The 16,620-nt window shown below is 35.9% G+C and overlaps 1 protein-coding gene across 7 annotated transcripts in view; it reads left to right on the forward strand.

Moving 5' to 3' along the window:
- The window catches only part of LOC109094638 (1-phosphatidylinositol 4,5-bisphosphate phosphodiesterase eta-2-like), a 114,860-nt gene that overhangs the window by 74,431 nt on the left and 23,809 nt on the right, over positions 1–16,620 (forward strand). For all 7 annotated transcript variants that reach the window (XM_042730311.1, XM_042730309.1, XM_042730310.1 and 4 more), the window contains 5 exons: positions 3,981–4,127; positions 7,397–7,640; positions 9,350–9,479; positions 13,183–13,353; positions 15,027–15,120. In XM_042730311.1, the coding sequence (XP_042586245.1) occupies positions 3,981–4,127; positions 7,397–7,640; positions 9,350–9,479; positions 13,183–13,353; positions 15,027–15,120 (786 nt within the window). The remainder of the gene's footprint in view (positions 1–3,980; positions 4,128–7,396; positions 7,641–9,349; positions 9,480–13,182; positions 13,354–15,026; positions 15,121–16,620) is intronic.

A 16,620-nucleotide genomic window follows, 5' to 3' on the forward strand; every position in this document is an offset into this window, starting at 1 on the left:
TTTGCAACTATTCCACAAATGCAGAACCATGGGGCCTGGTCCGTACGGATCATTGATCAGCTACAATCTGTTGAACCCCTAGTATTGGGACAGGCCCATACTGTTGCTGGTGTACATTACACAGCAAAAGTTCAAATATTCAAATTTTTTAGTACAACTTCTTAAAAAAAAAAAAAAATTATATATTTATTATATATTTAAGTTTTCCTCTAAAATCACTTATTAATGTCTAAATTTGATCAGTCCGATGGAGTCACACATTCGTCAGGAGCATCTTTTAAACTGACATTTCTACCATCCTCATGTTGTTCAAAACTTACATGATCATTTCTGTTGAGCACACAACACAGTAATGAACTGTTTTTTTGTTGTTGTTTTGTTTTTTTTAAATGCATGCTGATCGCAAGCTGTGAAGTTCAGTTGCAATTTATTTTGGTTTATTAATAAAAAAAAATGGCAATATGCTATATTAGGTTGAAATTTGAACCTGCGTTTCCTTGCTAAATCAAAAGTTCTACTGCCAGACTAGGAAGCTGACAGATGCTTGTCAATAAAAAATAGCAACTGAACATCAGTATATATTTTAACTTGCCCTTCAAAACTCAGCTGTTTACAGGGTACCGGTGTGACATTTGGCTTCATCAGTGCATTGAGACATCAAGAAGACTGATTTCTTTAGTTTGTCATGATGGAAAGGCACCTGTTTGTACAGGGGCTGACATATGGTGCAATCCCTTTAAGCTTTAATTCCCTGATGGATGTTGCGTGAGAGGTTTACCTTACTTCTGTCTGACACACATCCTGCAGACGAGCCCCTTTGACCTGCTACATGGCAGCGTTAGAGGATAACCTCTGGTAAACAGGCTTAAACGCCACCAATCACTGCAGCTTCTTTTGACTCTTCTGTGTTGTCTTGTTGCCAACAGCACTCTTGAGCCAACTAGATTATGTGAGAATTCAAGCTGGTCAGTGAGCAACACGACTAGTCATTTTGTTTTAAATTTCCATTCAGGTTTCTCGAACGCTTTAACCATGAACCTGGTTTCCATAGCAACCATTCCAGACCCACTAGAAGAGTGTTTTTGATCAGGTACCACATGGGAAATGCTTGCGTTAGACTGCTTTTGCACAACATGGGACACATTCAGTAAAGCTTTTTTTTTTTTATTGGTGTCCACTGTTCAAGCAATCAAAAAGCGGTTCGGCTTAACCCCTGTTGATTCTAAACGTCCTGCTGTGTATTCAGCAATAGGGATCAGATCACTGCTCTTGCGAGCATATCAAGGAAAAACTGCTGAATTTACAGCGCATTAAGCTGGCACTGCATCGCAGAAGTTTTGTTAACCCTGGCTGTAATTCTAGTTAAAGGTTTAACTGGCAAATCAACCACGAAGGTTGCAGGTTCCATTTCCATAGAAGAAATGTTCTTTATCGCCTAATGTTAAGCAAAGAACCCTCTTCATATCATGAACTATTTTCTGTTACTCTTGAGTGTATTCTTTTTTTATGGGTGCCTTAAAGTCAACATGAAATCCAAAATGACTCCATTTACTGGTCTTATTGTGAATGATTAATCGGTGCATGTTATTACAAAGAAAAGAAAGGGTTGTCTTTGTTTTCTTTCTTCAAAATGTAATAACTTGCTCAACCTCTGAATGAGCCAAGGCCAAAAACAGTGTCAAAAAAGCTGTTTGGGCATTCTTTAAGGCTGCCATTTAGAAATGTTGCCTTTAAAAAAAAAAAAAAACTATGCCACTATTTCAGTATTATTGAATAAGAGTACTATTATGGAAATGCTAATGTATAGTACTGTAATATACTGTATATGCTCTTATACATTTTGTTAATATTTTGAGTTTTCATATTTTTCATTTTAAGTTTAGCTAAAAGTTTAGTAATTAGTTTTTATTAAGTTTCAGCTTTCAGTTTTAGTTTATTTAGCTTTAGTTATTTTACTTCTGCTTAAACTGAATGAAATTAGAAATAAGCAACATTTTTGCATTTTTTTACATTGTATTTCAGTTAACATTTATTATTTATTTATTTATTTATTTATTTATTTATTTATTCATTGTTATAATTTTTTACATTACATTTTTCATCAGCATGACAGTAATACTATTATTAATATTATTTATTTATTTTTATTTTATTTTATTGATTTACTTTTTTTATGCATTCAGCTCAGTTCTGTTATGGAGCGTATTTCAAAATGAAAAAAAAAGTACCACTCTTCATTTTTGTTTCATAAATGTCCTGTTTTACTCAGAAACATGTCACATTTTAAAGTAAAATGGGCTGGGAATGCCGTTTTATACATCCACCCATTTTCCAAACTGCTTGATTTCTGTGGAGCTTATACTTCAAAGTCTCAGGCAATAGGCAAGAAAATACCCTGAATGGATAGCCAGTTCATTCCAGTGTTGACTATAAAGAGATAAACACCCCAAATTTTCTGTCATTATCATGTCTCACCTTCATGTTGTTCCAAAACTGTATATATTTCTGTCTTATTTGGAACACAAAAGTTTTGTGGGGGTGAACAATCATTTTCAAGCATCTGTATACAGTATAGATGGTTTTCTACAAAACTAGAACTTCTCGGGATCTGGCTGTAAAACCCTTTGGTTCTAACTGAAACAATAAATAGTGTATTTTTAGAAGTTACAAGTACTGATGACCCTGGGATCACTATTCCATCGCCGCTTGGCCTTGAACAAGGCACTTTAGCCATGCAATCAGTGTACCGTCACTTTGAATAACACATAAGCGTATACACCAATCACTCAAACCTGGATTTAGTGATCCGCTAAAACCTTCTTATATTACATCCTGTCTGTCGATGCTCCCGGCATAATTATCAAATAAAGAGCCACCTCAGATGAGCTCTGCCAATATTAATACCACATTAATACTAAGAGATGGAAACAGCAGACGCAGAGCAATGGCACACTATTGTGAACTCATCACTGATTATTATATAATCGTCTCTCAGCTCATCTGCTGTTTATATAACAGCGGTCTGTTCTCTGAAGAAACTTCTTTACCAAAGCTGGATCTACTGTTGTCTTAAGTGTTAATTCACTCTTTCTGTTCATAAGTGCATGAATAATGGAAAAACAAAAATCTTGCAGTCATCTCGGTTCCTGAAGGCAATTTAGTGGAGTAAATCACAGTCTGCTAAAGTATTTTATTTATTTATTTTTGTCCGTGCACCATGTTTCTCAGCATGTACCACAGTACTGCCATGTATATATCAAATCATCACTTGCCATGCTCCTGCTACAGTTTTTTTTTTCTTTTCTGTTTTTTTAAGAATAAGAGTAAATTGGAAATGTTGTTAATGTTGAAACATTGCTTGGTAATTTTCATGGCAATTTTCCTCACAGTGTTGAAACATTATAGACAGGTTCAGCATTTTACAACCATGTGTCAATTGTGAAATGAGCCGTTTAGAGGAAATTTAAGAGTAATTGTGCCAGTTATTTAAAATCCATGATTGCTTCCAACGAGCATTTGCTCGTGGGCAGCATGAAGAGAGAAACACTCAATCTTGCCAAACAAAAGTTGTGTTGTGAGGGGCGAGGGACGTTTGAAACTGAAACATATTGGATTTCGATCAGGTTCATAAAGGTCACAGTAATGATTGCTGGCCGCTTTGAGCTCAGGGCTGATTCAGGAGCATGTCAGATATTTTGATGGATGGTTAGTCCTCTGGGTTATGCACACGAACACAGAAAAATACCTTAGTGGGGTTGACCAATAATATTCTGTGGAGCAGACAACTTAACCTTGGCCATCTGAAAAGATAAAAGTAACTTTTGTGTATTTTCGCTGTCAGTGAGAGTTGGATCTGGGCAAGAGTTTTCTTTCTTTTCACACACAACAAATAATAGAGCATTATCATGTTTTATTTATAATTTGGGGTGGAGAGTTTGTGTGATATTCAGCCATCTAATGTTGTGTCTCTGTTGTGTTAGTGGAGAAATGCATGAGCTCCATGCAGACGGGCACTCAGATGGTGAAACTGCGTGGAGGATCCAAAGGCCTGGTGCGCTTTTTCTACTTGGACGAACACAAGTCCTGCATCCGCTGGCGGCCCTCTAGGAAGAATGAGAAAGCCAAAAGTAAGTGTCATTCTTAAAGATACGCCTTGGCCTTGAACGCATTGATTTTTTATTAGTCATTTCTATCGATTTATTCTGACCCTGATGAAAATTTAATTACTCAGATGTTGTTCTTTTATAGCTAAGGATACTCAAATCTTTCTCCTACGCTATTAAAGATAAAGGTTATGGGGGGGGGGGGGGTCTCACAGTGATGCTGTTTAAGAAACAATTTGGGATCCCCAAAGAACCTTGCATAAAGAACACATTTTTTTATAATTAAGTGTAAATTTGTCCCCCACACTTTTTTCGGGCAAGTGTGTGCACTTTAAGGTATTCAAGGGCCAGTGTGAATAAATGTTGATTCAAAAGCAAAGAGACAAGATGACCTGACATTTTAATCATGTCCAAAACTAGAGAACATTACGTAGTGCTAAACACTCTCATGCAGTGTATGTTTTATTTGTAACAGAAGCCAGAGGGCGCTCTCACGCAGAAAGTCCAAAACGGACTCATAAAAGTAAAAACTTACAATGTTCAAGGAAATCCTCAATATGGACAAAGGCATAGCAGGAATGTTTTGACTGATGAAATGTGAAGATAATAAACACACGATTGAGACAATATATTGTTTATATGTGTTTTTCAAGTAATTTCCAGATAATGAATAATAATGATAATGTACAGAAAGTGTATGAAGAATGCAGTGCTAATTAGCTTAGCATTTATTACAGTATAGAAACTATTCTGCCGTATTCTGTTTTAAAAATGGAAAAATATAAACCATAAAACTGTCATTCTGAAAATATAGGGGACAGATTTAGAATACAACATTTTTGGTTATTGTCCAGCAGTCTATTTCATTTCTTAGCCAATTAAAACTAAGAGAATAGTCAAAGAAAATGGTATTACATGTGACATTTCTGTCCCCCTCGCTTCTGAAATGATGGCTACTATTCAAATTTCATTTGTGATTTTTCTGTCTTATGAGGAGCATTCAAAAAAGGAATACTTCTGCATGTCTGTTGTGGTTGATGATTTAAATATAATTTGATGGCTCTGACTGTCATGCATATGACTAGAATAGATTACAGCGACCTGCCTCACTTGCCTTTTCTATTTCCTGAGGGTGTCCTCGACTCGCATGAGTTATTGACATCACGCCTCACAGGGGAACGTTACTTCAGTAGCACAGCCGATGATTCATGTCTAAATGACAGCGCTCATTGTGTCTCGCGAGGGGGGATAAAGTTCAGAGTCCCGACATTCCACCGCAGCCCAGGGAATTAATCAGCTTCTTAAGTTGACTCAATTATTCATCAGTCTTAACCGGAAAGATTGCAGTCGCCTCATTGAGCGCAAACATGCACCAGTTGATTCATGCTCAAAAAAACTGCCCGTGAGGCTCATTAGAGAACTTTGAGTCTATAAGGATTCATAGAGACTCCAAATGATACCAAATATGTTGACAGTGTGCAACAATAAGATTATCTTAAGAGTGTTTGCTACCACCTTCATCTTCATTATTAAGTAGCCTGGATGTCTTCTACTGAAAATCACACACTAATTGCACTTTTTATGCTTTTTACAGAAAGTTTCACTTTAGTTTTGGGTATTTAAACCACAATTAAGCAATCTTTTTGAAATGCAGAAAATAGTTGCATAACAGCATATAGACAAAAAGATGAACAGCTGCATTTAATATTTCGATTTAAAAAGAACGCTACTAAAAATGTAATGTCAACATCAGATTAAACAAGCTGTGAAGTGTGGTCTGGGCTTGTAGATGAGTATACTGTAAAACTTTTGGCTACTTTTCAAAAAGCTCCAGCTTGTCCTGCTCCAATTTCCTGATTCAGGTGGAAATATGTCAACACAAGAAAATGATATTTGTAAAATGACTCCATATGGTCTTCCTTCTATCTTATCTTTCTTTAATGCACTTTGTTGTTTATCTTTCTTTCTTAAAGGGATACTCCACCCCAAAATGAAAATTTTGTCATTAATCACTTACCCCCATGTCGTTCCGAACCCATAAAAGCTTAGTTCGTCTTTGGAACACAATTTAAGATATTTTGGATGAAAACCGGGAGGGCTGTGACTGTCCCATAGACTGGCAAATAAATAACAGTGTCAAGGTCCATAAAAGATATGAAAGTCATCGTCAGAATACTTCATCTGCCATCAGACGTGCAATCTGGGTTATATGAAGCGACGGGAACACTTTGTGTAAGCGAAGAAAACTAAAATAACGACTTTATTCAATAATTCTTTTGTCAGCAGTCTCCTCTGTGTCTCTCCATATCACCGTATGCTGTGTATGCTCTTCCTTGTGGCGAGGATGATACAGAAGAGCATACACAGCATACGGTGATACGGACAGACACAGAGGAGACCGTTGACAAAGAATTGTTGAATAAAGTCGTTATTTTTGTTTTCTTCACTTACAAAAAGTGTTCCCGTCGCTTCATATAACCCAGATTGCACGTCTGATGGCAGATGGAGTATTCTGATGATGACTTTCATACTTTTTAATGGACCTTGACACTGTTATTTACTTGGCAGTCTATGGGACAGTCACAGGCCTCCCGGATTTCATACAAAATATCTTAAATTATGTTCCAAAGACGAACGGAGCTTTTACAGATTTGGAACGAAATGGGGGTAAGTGATTAATGACAAAATTTTCATTTTGGGGTGGAGTATCCCTTTAACTGCTTTCTTAGTTTGCAGTTTAGCATCATTATACAAGAATATTTGAATGAAATATGCAGAAAGCCATGGCTGACCAATCAGAATCAAGTATTTTAAAGATTAATTAACAGATATGTTGTATTTATTTGTCTAAAATCCCATCTTGATATGGTTATATACTTCAAAAATGGGTGTTAGACGAGGGGCATGTGTTGAATCAGATGTCACTCCAGTAGTTATCTGGACTTGTTTTTATGGAATGTGCTACTATAGCATGCTGTTCAGATGTGGCTACTCTTGGCAGACAAGTCTAAATGAGCACAAATTGATGAATTAAATGTTTCTAGATGGTCTACATTGGCGTTACAGAGTGTTTAATTTGAGGTAGCCATCTGCTCTTCTCATTTACATAATCTGTTCTTGAGAGACTTCATTACACACATTTGTAGCATTGGGATCTTGATGCGAGAGGATGTTTCTTTAAGAATTTTGCAGCTTGGAGGAGAGTAGAATGTTAATGAACACCTCAGGATTACAGTGTAAATGTCATCTCTTTAACTTCCCAGTGCCTATTGCAGTGTTTCTTCTCCTCACAGTCTCAATCGACTCCATTCGGGAAGTGTGTGAGGGGAAGCAGTCGGAGATCTTCCAGCGGTATGCCGACGGTAGCTTTGATCCCAACTGCTGCTTCAGCATCTACTATGGTGAGCACATGGCGTCTCTTGACCTGGTGTCAGGTACAGGAGAAGAAGCTCGCACCTGGATTACTGGCCTTAAGTACCTTATGGCCGGCATCAGCGATGAAGACAGTCTGGCCAAGCGACAACGCACTCGTGACCAATATCCTTCCTGATGGAGCTCGCATTCCAGAAACTCAATAAAGTTGACACTATCTGTCATACTATTACTCAAATTTTTATTAGATTAGGAAACATGAGCACATTGGAACTGTCAGAAGAGTCTGATTTCCTGCAGGGGTGTGTGATATTGACAAAAAAATGATATCTCAATATTTTTGTGCTTTTTTTGGAAATCGATAATTAAACAATATTTTTGTTTAATTAAACAATATTTTTTTATGACAGTACCTTGGCTGGTTTAGACCTGTCATGGATAAACAAATATGGCACTAAAACTGCCAGTAGGTGGCAGCAAGCCTCTGTCTTAATGAGTGATTAATGAGTAATTTATTGAAGCAACTAAACGGCTTCATTCAGGAACAAAACACTGTTGCTCTGGGACATGCAAATGTTCTACTTTGTCTTTGATTTGAAATATTTTCAGTGGCAAAACAGAATAAAAAAAAAAAAAACAGTATTGTGTCTTAAATGTAACTCACTCAATATTAAATTCATGCTTTTTGAACTGTTGTATAAATTTAATATCACTTGCGCTCACATGCTAATATTCAGGAAAACAGCTGGCACTCTTGCTGAAGTGATATTACTTAACTTTATTATATCTTATAAATATGTGAACTTGGACCACAAAACCCATCGTAAGTGTAAGTGAATTTTTCTGAATAAAGAAGCTTTCCACTGATGTATTGTATGTTAGGAGATACAACTATTTGTAAATCTGGAATCTGAGGGTGCAAAAAAAAAAATCGAAATATTGAGAAAATTGCCTTTAAAGTTGTCGAAATGAAGTCTTTAGCAATGCATATTACTAATCAAAAATTAAGTTTTGATAAATTTACAGTAGGGTTTTTTAGGATTTTATAATTTTTAATTTATTTTTGGTTAGTTTGTTAGTGTTTTTTGGTATTTAATAAAAATCAATAATTTTGACCCATACAGTGTATTTTTGGCTACTGCTACAAATATACCCCAGCGACTTAAGACTGGTTTTGTAGTCCAGGGTCACATATATATATATAAAAAAAAAAAAAAAAAAAACCCATACAGGGATATTTTTTATTTTTTATTTTATTTTTTATATTATGGGGTCATTCTAACTGAACTATTATAATAAGCTTCATAATGCATTAAATGCTTTTGGACTCTCAGGACATGTTTTTTTTTTTTTTTTTTTTGTAAAGTGAGTGACATACTTGATAATGTCAGCTTGCATATCGTTAAAACAACAATTACAATATTATCATAGACAATAAATATTGCACACACCTAATTCCCTGTTAGGGACGCTACTTTGAAACTGCTAAACTACAAGCTCCTTCAATTTTAGCAGTTATGAAGTAGTCCCTTACCGTCAAACTGGCTTTTTATAAATGTAGTTAGCTACAGTCAAGCTACCTTTCATAAAAATTCACTACTGTCAAGTTATTGAATCTTCTTCCCTTGGAATTAAGTGAATAGTGATTTAGCTCTTTATGCTAAACCACTGCTTTTTTGTAAAACGTTGATTGTTACTACGCAGTATTCAGAGCATCTGAGCTATTGTCACACTACTGGACATTTTTAGTAAACCTGCAACTTCACTTTTAGCAGTTGAAATGCTTGTCGTGATGAAGTGGCGTCTGACATGTTTGTTGTTAGTGCAGGTGTTTTACCATTCTGTGCTCTCAGACCCTTAACTCTAACCATCACATGGCTGAAGCAGACCTTCACAGAGGCCGATAAGAACGGAGACGGCTGCCTGAGCATCAGTGAAGTGCTGCAGCTCCTGCACAAGCTCAATGTCAACCTGCCCAGACAGAAAGTCAAACAGATGTTTAAGGTGAACCATTATGATCTGCTTCTCTCTTTTAGGAACATTAGTATTGGTTGATACTAGCCACTTGCCAAATCAACTTTTAAAAGTACAACATTTGGAAAGATACCACAAACTGTTTGATGACTGATGACTGTTTAATGAGTGTCTTTACCTTATGCATGCCATCAGTACATTGTGTGGCTTTTCTTAGACTGGTCACATTGTGGATTATTCTTGTCAAAAACTGCCCACTTAGACAGGAAGTCACCCAATTAGTCTGACTGACATGTGAAGTGACCTACCAGTTTACTTTTTACATTGTTAGATCCTGTCAAAAACAGCAGAAAGATTTGATGCTGACTACAACAAAATGTTTAGATCTTTCCAAAATCTCTTCACCAGATGCAATTAGAAGCTAAAAATTAATTCCAAAAAGATGTTTAACCATTAACAACCTATGCATCCTAACACCTGTAACTCAGATTAGAGCTTGGCATTTTTGAAAAAGCCCTTGCCATTTTTTGGTTTGCATGCATGTGCATGAGACAGTTGACTTGTATCATCTACAGCTGTGTTCCTCTGAATATGATTATACTGCTGTCTGACCAGGTAACTGGTCAGCATTGAAGATCTTTGCAGAAAGCTTTGAGTTTTTTTTTTTTCTGGGCCACACCATGGCCTTCTTATAGTGTGTATGGCTCCACTTTGCTCCATTTTTCCAGGCCGTCTGGATCACTGTGTGTGAGTATGTGGTTGAGACCTCACATCAGCTGTTTGCAGGTCGCTAAGCTTCACACTTCATCAGCGTCCACCCCATCTGCTGTAAATGGACACAGATGGCCTTTAGTGTAAGACACAGTAAACCACAGGGGGGCAATCTGGCCCTGCTATCCAACAACAGAGTGTGATGTTGAGTGTGTTTTTCACCTGAAGTCTTTGGCCCTGATTTCTCTGGCTTCACCTCACAATTAACCTGTGGGATTCTCAGCACACTGTGTTCTGGGATTTTATTTATTTTTCTTCATCTTTACTGAAAACCACTTTGTTTATTAATTAAAATTAAAATCAAATACAATTTAAATAATAATTTAATTTTTTTATTTATTTTGTTGTTGTTGTTTTTAATAAAAAAATAGTATTCTTATTTTTTTTTTCAATAAAAGTGATATTATATTCACTTTGAATATATATATATATAATATATATATATATATATATATATATATATATATATATATATATATATAAACAAATCAGCATATTAGAATGATTTCTGAAGGATCATGTTTGACACAGAAGACTGGAGTAATGATGCTGAAAATTGTAAAATAATATAAAACTGTTAATAATAAATAATATAAAACTGTAATTGTAAAAATATTTCATAATATTAATGTCTTACTGTATTTGAAATGAAATCAATAATTTTCTTTCAAAAACATACATACAAATCTTATTGATCCCAAACCTTAAAATGTCAGTGTATAAAATGTATTATATAATATTTTAATTATATTTTATCATTATTAGTAGTAGTAATAGTCAGGCATCAATTATTATATTTATGGTTAGTAATTTGAAAAATCCCTAAACCTACATATTAAACCTGCACATTTTGTGTTGTTAATGTGAATGTGTGCTGTCTTTGTGTTTGGACTTGTGATCTTTACCTGGCGAGCAATAAAATAAGAGAATAAATCCCATAGACTTACACTGATTTATATCTAGAGACCAGCATATCAGAGAGGCATGGCTTTTAACATCAGTCAGTTATTAACCTAGCAACCACTCAGAATACATTAGCAACTGCATAGCAACACCCTTACAGCACTCTTCTTTTTTCTTATTTAGTAATAAATGTTTATTGTATAAAAAGTTCCCTTTTAGATTTTTTTTATGTATTTGATTAAATTTAATTAGATTCAAAAGGAGCATAGTTTAGATATACTCAGAGGAAGTGATGTCAGCTCCTCGGAGGGAGCGCTGTGAATACGGCTCTCCTGAGCTGCTTCAGTGTTTGTGACCTGTTTTCACGCTTCTCTCCATAAAGCAGCAATTCTCAGGCGCTTAGCTCCGGGTTTATTACATCCTCCACGCCTCGGCTCACCGCAAGCCTTTATGTGTGTGTTTGACTCAGCAGCTCTCCGGATCAGCGCCGGCGTCTGAGCCCGGGATTCACTGAGCTGAGAAAACACTTTTGGGCTCTTATGAGCTGAGAGCTGCAGGAGATGTGGAGGCGCTGTTGTTTTCTAGGGTTTGGTTTCTCAGCGTGGCGGGGGTTTAATTGTGACAGTGGGCTGCTGCTGTTGAATGAGCCATTTCTGCAGTTGATTGAAGACCTGCTGGTTCATCTTCTGTCATAACCAGTGATCAGTGCCTGAAATCCGGCATTAGCGAGCAAACCTACCCATAGCTGTGCACTACTGTTTTACAGAAGTTCAAATGTTAACAAAAATGGTTACAGTTCATAACCCCTCCGGACTACAGGCATTTTATAGAAAGAACATAGAAAGGAATGGTAAAATATGCAGAATGTGTATTAGAATATGTACTGAAAGTGATCTTTACAAAAAGCATGGCAGTGTCTTTGTTGAGGCCTATAACACAATGGAGTCAAAGTCTGACTATATTCTGTTTCAGGTATGAGGAGGATCATTTGGTCACACTTTACTGTAAGGTCCAATTCTCACTATAACTTAACTAGGTAACACTTTAGAATAGGGAACACTTATTCACTATTAACTACGACGTTTCCCCTCAATAAATTCCTAATTTGCTGCTTATTAAAGGTTAGTAAGGTAGTTGTTAAGTTTAGCTATTGGGTAGGATTAGGGGTGTAGAATAAGGTCATGTAGAATAAGGCATTAATATGTGATTAATACTACTAATAAATAGCTAATATTCTAGTAATATGCATGCTAATAAGCAACTAGTTAAGAGACCCTAAAATAAAGTGTTACCATTAACAATGACTTTTGCTTTAATAAACTTAAAAATGTTCTTCTTATTAATAGTTATTGAGGAAGTTGCTGTGTTTAGGTTTTGGGTAGGATTAAGGGGCCTAAAATATGGTCATGCAGAATTAGGCATTAATATGTCCTTTATAAGTGCTAATAAACAACCAATACGCTAGTAATATGCATGCTAGTTATTAGTGAGAATTGGTCCTTAAAAATAATCTTCCCAATTTTTTAAACCAAAATAAAACGCAATTAAACAGTCATCCAAAGTGATACTTATCACAGAACAGGTTTTACAGGTTCAATCTTCCTGAGTGACTATGGTGTATAGTTCATCTAAAAATGTCATCTTTTATGAGGAGTTTGCGTCACTGATCTATAAATAATGATTTAAACTGCTCATGACTTCAGAAGACCTGGCCTGGAATATCACACATGAGTCATATAGGCTACTTTTCTTTTTGTAACTGATAGCTCTTGGACTTTTGTTGTATGGAAAAGTACAGCATGGACATTCTGCAAAACTTCTTGTTTTGTCTCTTTAAATGTCTACCTCAATGACACGGTGTTATGACCCGATAAATCTAGCCTTCACCCAATTAATGACTTTCATGTAAAGGCAAATTATTTGCTTCACCTTCATTTTCATGTTATTTATTTATTTTTTGACAAATGCTTAATTGATAATTTAAGGACCTAATAACACTCTCTGGAGTTTTCCATCTCACTGATCTCAATCTCAGTCTTTCTCCACCACTGATCTTTAGGAGGCAGACACTGATGACAACCAGGGCACTTTGGGATTTGAAGAGTTCTGCTCTTTTTATAAGATGATGTCAACACGGCGAGATCTGTACCTGCTGATGCTCACCTACAGCAACCATAAAGACCACCTGGACACAGACGACCTCAAACGCTTCCTCGAGACCGAGCAAAAGGTGAGGTGTGTTTTGTGGATAAAATCAATTGTATGATAAATTGGCGGCAGATACTGTTGTGCATGTTGTTTTCGTGTCCTCCTTTTTAACTCGGGCACTTGATGAAAATATGATGTGTCCTTTCCATGCTACTGTGACAATAGGGCACTTTCCCCAACATTTTGGAAGACTGTCCTCAGACACTCTCAGATCCCCTCTTTCATGGTTTTGAAGAACAGCAGAGAATTCAATAAAGCTTTGCTAAGGGCGGCAGCTTGAGCTTTATTTGAATTTTTATTAGTCGTCTGAAACACTAAGATTACAACAGATCATTGACACTGAAAAATGAAATATACACTTGCAGTGTTTATGAATTTCATGAATGAGTGACCTTAATATTGACACATAAATATTTAGACATCTTTTTGGAATAAATTTGGACCTTCGGGAAATGGTGTGCAACTACATGTTGTCAACTGAGGAATCAAGTTATTATTAATGGTTAAAATATAAAGACTGGGTTGACCGCACATTAAGCATGAGTCGTTTTTTCACATACAGTATACTTTACATTCGTTCTCAGCTCCTCCATAATTGCCGACATTGAAGGACTACATGGAAAGTTTGTACTTTTAATAAAAATTCACACCACAGCAGTGCAGGTGAAGAGGTGATAAAAATGCTCATGGAAATGTCATGCATCAACTACCCATTAACATTTTTCAGTTTTATAAATTATTTATAAAAAACAACTAGGAAATTACTGCATGTTAACATTTATTGTGATTATATGCACATATTTCGAAAGATGCCTCTGGACTCTAAACTGATTTGTAATTTAAAATGAAATCACAATGAACTTGCAGTCGTCTTAAGTGAATTGATCTGTTAACAAGTGTGAATGTTATACTGCTGTTCATTAACCTATGTAACTTCATTTGCAAAATCACCTCTAGTGGTAAATTTTCATATTACAAATCCACATGATGTTTGATTCAAGTGGTGTTTCAAGTAAGTGGTTGACAGAATACTGATATAATGTTTCAGGCGGTCATTAAAATCTCATTACAGGTTGCAATGCAGCATTATAAAACACTAGCATGCAGTCGAATTGAAATTAAAAACACAAAAAGCCCACCACGAACTATACAGAATGAGAAAATAAGCATTTCAAGCAAATGGTAGCACTCAGAGTGTCCTTTTCTTCATGATAACACTTCAGTCTCATTTGTCTCAAGTAGTTACCAGCAGAAAAAAGTGGCTCTCATCAAACGCCGTCGTTACTTTCTTAATGGACTGAGAAAAACAGAGCTGAGAACAAAGTAGAGCAATCCATTTAAGTTCCACCAGCAGCTAATCATCAATGAGTGTGTTGATGTACCGTGCGGTTTACTGCGATCCGGTATCCGCAGCTGGCAGGATCCCGCTGCATTAGCTGGAGGAAAGATCTGACTCTGATTGGCATGGATGGGAATCTCATTGACTTAATCAGTCCATTTAAACGGCAGCTGTCGGGCGTCACAGAGCGGAGATGGGCTAGCTGTGTGAGCATGGCTCCCCGTGGTCTTATTTATCACATATTTTGTATGTAATATGAATAAAAATGTAGCTTTGATTTAATTAGATGGCTGTATAGTAGCTGTTTTGAATGCATTGTAGGTGTTTAATCTCTTTACTGTATGTTTGTGTTTCAGATGACAAATGTCTCAAAGGAGCACTGCCTCGAAATTGTGGCCAAGTTTGAGCCTTGTCCTGAAAACCAGACACTGGGTGTCCTGGGTATCGACGGTATGCACTTTTTTATTTCTAAAATGTATTCGCTGAAAGTTTCCTTCAGGGACTTCACATGTGCGATCACTTTTACTGTCAGTAGAAATCCATGCAACGGATCCTTTTCATGGACTGTGATGGCACGTTTCCACAGTTATTAACATCATAAATCTAGCAAAGTTTTTAATATCTTCATCTTTACAAACATTAATGTACATTTATTACACTATATGTTGTGTTTTATTACTTTGGCATTGAGTTACAGAAAACTGGTTAACTCTGTGTGTGAGTGATACAATGGCTGAAGGAGTGACGGCAAATTTGATATTTTTCTCTCCTCTGACTAATGTCAGAGATTCACTGTCATGGATTTTTTTTTATTTTGCAGTTAGGGCAAATGAGAACAAGAAAATTACATTTGTTGTTGTTTGTGTTCACCACTATAGAACTTTACCCAACTGTGATGACTTGCGCTTCTGAGAAATGTGAAAAAGATCCATTAGATGAAGTTAGATGTCATATTGAACTGATGGATGAAAACAAGGCTGAAATAGAATTAGCATGTACTCTATAAAGAATTTTCATCAACTTTCAATAATGTTCAAAACTGTTCTATAGAGTTTTTGTCTTTTTTTTTTCAGAAGGACTTTTCATTAGAAGCATACAGCTCACAGCCTTGTTTTCTGTCCTGTCTAAAATTAAATATGGCACTTACTCTGATGAAGGTCTATTTGTCTAAGTTTTTAAAGTATAAATCAGTTGTTGCTGAAATAATTTGTGGATGAGTAATTTGTACAAAATATCTTGAATACAGAGCTATAACATGTGAATACACAAAAAAATTCTGACTTAAAAACAACACAACTTGGGTTATTTGGCAACCCTGCGCTGGGTAAATATTGGTCAAAACACATGCTGGGTTATTATGACCCAGCTTGTTGGGTTAAATGTTTTTTTTTACCCAACATGCTGGGTTATTTTATTTAAGTCAACTTTTGTTTAAAAATTATTATATTGCTGGCTTAAAATGGACTGGAAATTAAAAACACACACATAGAATTACTAGAGGCAACCGCAATAATCAAAAGATGAACATTTATTATTGAGCAAGAACATGTGGACAAAATACAAAACAAATTTAATTTATTGTGGTAAATGCAGCATAGTTTACAATATTACATACATTTAAACTCATTTAACAAGCATTTTAGACATAAAAAAATTTAACATTTAAAAGTAGCATTTTAATTTAAGTGTATTTAACTCTTCTCTGTAGTCACTTTTTACAGAAATAGTGCTAATTCTCGTATCAGTGTGTTGCCGAAATTTGAGCCTGTGAAGGGCTGTTGTACGCTGAGGAACTGCAAACTTCTGACCACGGCCTCGTGTTTGACTCATAGCTGAGAGATGCCATGACTGACTCCAAAACCTGCCCATAAACAAACAATACTGAGATGAGAGAACAAATTTTAACATCAAATTTACTTAAACTCAGTACTATGACGAATAAAATCCATT

The sequence above is a fragment of the Cyprinus carpio genome, chromosome B8 (assembly GCF_018340385.1).
Source record: "Cyprinus carpio isolate SPL01 chromosome B8, ASM1834038v1, whole genome shotgun sequence".
NCBI classification, from domain to species: Eukaryota; Metazoa; Chordata; class Actinopteri; order Cypriniformes; family Cyprinidae; genus Cyprinus; species Cyprinus carpio.